This window comes from Mizuhopecten yessoensis, unplaced genomic scaffold (genome assembly GCF_002113885.1).
Source record: "Mizuhopecten yessoensis strain PY_sf001 unplaced genomic scaffold, ASM211388v2 scaffold11105, whole genome shotgun sequence".
Taxonomy (NCBI): Eukaryota; Metazoa; Mollusca; class Bivalvia; order Pectinida; family Pectinidae; genus Mizuhopecten; species Mizuhopecten yessoensis.
The window spans coordinates 1,374,129-1,380,448 of record NW_018408882.1 but is presented as its reverse complement, the minus strand read 5'-3'; the positions used below and the strand labels follow the sequence as shown (position 1 = coordinate 1,380,448).

Below are 6,320 nucleotides of genomic sequence, written 5' to 3'. Positions count from 1 at the left end.
CTTTGTATCAAGCTTGTAATAACTCCGTCGACCTATGAAGTCGTGGAAGACATTACTCAAGAAATCAACGAAATTAAATAGCCCACGAAAATGAGTGAGTTCACTGTTAACTAATTTCTACATCGCTGTCAACAACACAATTTGAAAATACAAATTTTACATTTAGAATAAACTGTAAAACGTATACATTACATAACACCTAATGCTTACTGCAACGCCTGATGTAATCTTTTAGCTTTAAATACATTAGACTTATCAATGTCCATCAATGTTTAATTTCAATTCAACGACACAGACGTATTTAAAAGGTTGAGTGTCTATCTGGACGTTTGCGATCCTCTTTAGTACTAAAACTACCTTGAAATGGATTTGAGTAATCTTAAACCCCTTTCTATATAATCATTTCATTCACAAACCGTCAATTAATGAACATTCCATGATTCTCCATCTCACTTGTCGTTCGGACAGTGTATATTTAGTGCCTTGCCGTCATTACGATACATTCAGTGACCGCCATAAGCAAAGTAGACTCGAGACCAGACCAGCACAAATAGCAGGAGTGAGCCATACAACTTCCTACCAGCTCATCAATATTTTCACGGCAGGACTTTTATTTGCCCATTTCTATGCAATTTTATTGTCAGGAATGCAAGAGATAGAAGATATATTCTGTATAAAATTCGGATAGCTTCGAGTATATTTTAGCGACACAAAATGCCTCCAATGCATGGAAGGCTGTGAAATCACAGAGGAAATCGCGCGGGTTTTACTGCTGTTATGACATTGGTGCGTAGTCCCTTTGTAAGATCGAATCAGTCTCCGCTCGACTAAGGGGAACGTTGGTTTGCGGTAAATTGAGCAGATTTTTATCTTCTGTATTCATATATATATCTTCATTTGACCAAATTAGCCTCTCTCTGCGTTCCCTGAGTCCGGCTAGCATACTCAATGTTGTGGTGTTACAGCCGTGATAAGGTCATTTTTTTCTATTGCTAACGGAATTCGCAAAACTTCACAGAATTTTCAGGACGATTGCTTTCATTGACAATTTTGGGCAGCAATCTGAAAGCGCTGAGCCAGTAGCAGAGTTGATTGTCCGTGTCTGCTGTTAGTTGTGACACACTAAGTTCTCGTGATCGCGCAGTGTATTTCTGTTAAATTTTGATTCATTATCGAGTTAAAATGCAGAACTAGGATAATGGATATTGAACCTTGGCCGATCCTCACATAACACCGACTTGTGATCAATACGGCGTCTTGGGCTAGCTCTGACTCTACGTAGATTTTTTTTTCTTTTGAAAAAGTCACTAATAGGATCTTTGTGTGCATAAACAGCGGACAAAATCGGTAGAAATCAAGTCCGAGGTATCTTTACTGTGTTGAACGACACACGTAAAGCCAATAAGCCGCGGAGCTCGTGACCATAGCATAGCGTTGCTGTACTCAGTCTATCTCTGTTTAAAGGCACCGGGAGTTTCGCATGGGCTAGCATAGCAACAACGTAAGAGTAGTGGGGATTCCTTCATACTTGCGTTTTTCGCTAGACATAAATATAGTCAGTGGCGAATAGGCACTGCCAGTGTTCTGCTGTGTGGCTCTATCAGAACACCGAGTATATCATATTATCTCCTGTGTGGTATATACTTCAACTAAAATCATCTTCACATCATGTTTTCTCAAGTGCTCGTGTTATTGTGTTCTGTGTGGATTTTACGCTTTTGTGAAGCCGAACTTACAATTAAACGTCTCGGAGAAAGTGTCATTCGTACCTCACAGGGAAATTATAGAGGTGTTTCCGTGGAGTTTCCCCAGGAATCTCGTTTGAGAAAAATCGAATCGTTCCGTGGAATTCAATACGGAAATATTGGTGGTTTTAGGTTTATGCCTCCGAATGATGTATACGGAAAATGGAAGCAAATTAAAATTGTTCAAAACTATAGTTACGTATGTCCACAGAAACGCTATGACGTGAGCAACCTAAACAGAAAAGTGGCACCCCAGGTGTTTCACCAACGCTTACGTCTGTCTCAGACTACCACACAGCAACACGAAGACTGTCTCAACTTGAACTTGTTCGTACCAACCAAAGGTGAGCTAATGTTGACAGTTGGGACATCTGTACTAGTGTAGATTAAATATGCACCAGTACCTCTCTGCACCTGTAATTAAGGTCCCATTGCATCGTTCAAACGTATATATGTATCTTACAACGTTATACACGGCTATACCTGTACTGTTATATGTGTTGAAATTATAAGATGAATGAATTGGTCAGTAGACACACATGTAGAGGTATTATTGATCATACGGGTTATTCTGCACATTGTAAACACTGTGTGTTTTTTGCCCACATGTACGTTGTTTGTGATACGCAGTTTTAAGTATTAACAATGCAATATCAAGAGTGTTCTGAGAACAACAATTAACAATTAATAATAGCTTTGCGATAACGATTTTAACATTTATTTCATAAACATTTGTTTTATAAAGAAATGCAAAATCAGAAATATCTAAGGTAAATTTGTATTCCATCTTTAATGTACGAAAATCAACAAAGTTATTATATTTTAAATCCACAGAACATGAAACATCACCATGTTATTGATAATAGGAAACCAAACGGCATATGTCAAAGTGTATTCACAATATAAAAACGTTACCATCGTATATTAAACACAAAGTTACATATTAAACCACCATTCAGTAAAGCTGGATATCTGTTGATTATAATTTTCCGTTGAATCCGTTGTGTGTTAAGTCAACCGTTGATTGTCATCCCGTATAAAATAGTTGTCAGTGTAGTAGTGGAGATTATTTATTGCCCCGTATAATACGTCATTAAATTAAAAAGCACCATGATATATTGATTTTTATTGCCGACTCTTCCGTGTCATTCAAACGTGTGTCAGAAAAAACACATGTAGAACAAATACAGTAAAAAACATTGACATATATACTATCTCTTTGATACGGCTTCGTCAGTATTAATACAATGAGATTATCAACCACACTAATACCTTCCTTAGCGTCACCAGCAGAAGTAAAGTAAAGCAACAAAACTGCATACAAATGTCTATTTTTACTTCATCAGCATACGTATAATGACAAACACATCCTACATACTTTCCTTTTACAACTTTCATCATCATGCATACAGGGGGATAGATATCTATATTTAGCAATTTCTGCGCCCACATCGGCACAAATACAACGAAACACCAAAATAATCTAACTTCATCCTTTTCTCTTTCTTTATTTTCATCAGTCTACATTCAATGAGGCAGATAACCATAGTAATCTTTTATTTACCTCCATTTGCCACATATACAATATACAACGAGACAATAAAACTGCCTACTTAGCCTTTTATATATTTTACCTTTATCGAACGTGATGCCGATTTGTATACAACTAACATATGCATTCATCAACATATAACTTCATTCGACAAAGCATTGCAGGATATACAGTGTGTAGTTAAAGACGTAGAAACGGATCGAACAACCGGCAGATACCATCTACTCTTTTGTTGTTTTGTATTGGTTTCTGAACAGTTATGATACTGTTATATTAGCTTCTTTGAGAATTTTGTTGGGGAACATAAATAATTCCTAATTGCGTGCCTTTCATTGATCAACCATTCCTGTCCCAACATAATTTAATTACTTTTTACAAAGGTCAATGTTCAATTTCATAACGGTGTTTTAAGAAAGCTATTGACCAGGAAACAGGACGATAAAACAGTTACACCTAACCGGTCTCCCGGGTAAATTTGATTAATAAAACAAATCTTGATTTTGAGAAGAGGCTGTTTAATTAAAGTGGACTTTAATATTTTATTTCAAACTTAATTTAATCGAGTGATAAAGTGTTGATTTGCATCTATTGAAGTGAGAAACATTATTTTGTTAGCGGAAACTATAAATGCAAAATTTGATTTCATCAATTTCTTTTTTATTTCAATGATTTGTGGCGTATCAGAGTTTTTTTCAGGTCCAGCGATGTTGTTAAGTCGACTTCCGGCTTGCAAAAACAAGATGGAAACACATTATTAAAGGGGTTAATTTTAATTGTCCATCAGCATTATGAGCATCCTTCCGAGAAACAGTGCAGCCGTAAATTGAAAAGGAACGACTAATGCAACATGAATTTATTTACTTCCGGTTCATAACTCCTCTAGAAAACAATTAAATTTGACAATAAACTTGCAAGTTGGAAGTATAATCAATTAGCTCTCCTAGTAAAAGATGATATAGCTATTAGCAATTGATGCAGGGCTGTAAATTTGGTTAAAACCAGACTACAGGTTGGTGGGTACGGTCTTATCCCGGCTGTTTTACCGATTATTACCCCGCTGTCACTACGCCAGAGGGAAAACATAGATCAGGGTAAATACAACAGTTAATCCGATAGGGCACAGCTATACATGAAGATATTTGTTTAACCAGTGAGGGTGTTACCAGAGAACATAGCTGTTGTTTTATGGTAATCTACACATGTATGAAAATATAAATGATACAACAAATTGATATATAACAGGTGAGAGAGTCAACACATTCCGTCACTGAAATCATGTTTATCTTATTTTTCAACCTTAACCAGCTGTTACTGATAATTTATGTGATCAGCTGTTCCTTAGAATGACGTAAGTGCAATTTACAGATTAATTAAAAATAATATGGCGTTTCGTTTTATTATACACTCGACTTATTATAATACCTCGTACTGTAATATGGCGAAAAGAAATTTATTGTTTTAAACCGACACTTTTCAAAGTAATTGTAGCAAGATTGTGCTTGGGTATTCTGCATTGAAAATTGATATACCTTTTGAAAACACAAATGACTGCCTTAACATATCGACGAAAACATTTTACTAGTATTATAACACATGTCGAGAGGTTATAACGATCGGTAGGCGCAAGTCTTTGATCACTATGCAATTAATAGGTGGAAACATTAGATGTAACCTTACGATTAACGGTGGGGTTATTCAGGTGGCATTATGTGTTCTTAATGCAATCAGACAACATCTTGAAGGAGAAAGATGAAATATGAATATACTTCATAAGTTAGTATACTTAGTATGCAAGACATTGGCAGATTTTCATGTTTACAGAATCCGTCTTAATATTACTTTGATATATTCATCCCTACTTTTTTTTATCTGGACTGGTTAAGGTTCAAATGTGACTTCAGGGGTGAATGGGTTAAAATCCTCGTTTATGACAATAGGTTAGGATTGAACCGCACTTTCGGTGGGGGGAAAATAAAATAATTAAAAAACAACAACGGAATACTGGACGCGTCACTTTAGTGTTAACATCTAGTAAATCAAGTAGATATATATAAGTTCTTATCTCTGCTGAGATGGCGTTTCGTTTAATTATAAAATTCGAATTATTATAATATTTCGTACTGTTATATGGTGAACAGAAGATAGCACTTTTAAAAGAAATTTATCTGGTTAGAATGACGTATTTTCTGACGAGATAAGCGTTTTTTATTTGCTTATATTTGTAGTTATCTGGCTAGATATGTTTCTTTTGGTAACATAAGAGTACATATTTGGTAAGATTGGTGTATATGCTTGGTAAGATTGATGTGTTTGTCTGGTAAGATCGGTGTGTTGGTCTGGTAAGATTGGTGTGTTTGTCTGGTAAGATTGGTGTGTTTGTCTGGTAAGATTGGTGTATGTCTGGTACATTTGTTGTATATGTTTTGTAAAATTGGTGTTTGTTGTTATGTTTGGTGAAATTAGTTTATATGTTTGATCATGTTTGTGTTTGTTTCCGGTAAGGCAGGTTTAGGTAGTTATTGATGTGTTTGTCTTGTAAGAATGGTGTGTTTGTCTGGTAAGATTGATGTGTTTGTCTGGTAAGATTGTTGTGTTTGTCTAATAAGAGTGTTGTATTTGTCTGGTTAGATTGATGTGTTTGTTTGGTAAGATTGTTGTGTTTGCCTGGTAAGATTGTTGTATTTGTCTGGTAAAATTGTTGTGTTTGTCTGGTAAGATTGTTGTGTTTGTCTAATTAGAGTGTTGTGTTTGTCTGGTTAGATTGATGTATTTTTCTGGTAAGATTGTTGTGTTTGTCTGGTTAGATTGATGTATTTGTCTGGTAAAATTGTTGTGTTTGTCTGGTAAGATTGATGTATTTGTCCGGTAAAATTGTTGTGTTTGTCTGGTAAAATTATTTTGTTTGTCTGATAAGAGTGTTGTGTTTGTCTGGTTAGATTGATGTGTTTGTCTGGTAATATTGTTGTGTTTGTCTAATAAGAGTGTTGTGTTTGTCTGGTTAGATTGATGTGTTTGTCTGGTAA

The 6,320-nt window shown here is 35.4% G+C and overlaps 1 protein-coding gene across 2 annotated transcripts in view; it reads left to right on the top strand.

Moving 5' to 3' along the window:
• The first annotated feature begins 1,500 nt into the window (after positions 1–1,500).
• LOC110465899 (neuroligin-4, X-linked-like) overlaps positions 1,501–6,320 on the top strand; it is a 411,997-nt gene continuing 407,177 nt past the window's right edge. For both annotated transcript variants that reach the window (XM_021522041.1, XM_021522039.1), the window contains exon 1: positions 1,501–2,089. In XM_021522041.1, the coding sequence (XP_021377716.1) occupies positions 1,669–2,089 (421 nt within the window). In that variant the 5' untranslated portion in view covers positions 1,501–1,668. The remainder of the gene's footprint in view (positions 2,090–6,320) is intronic.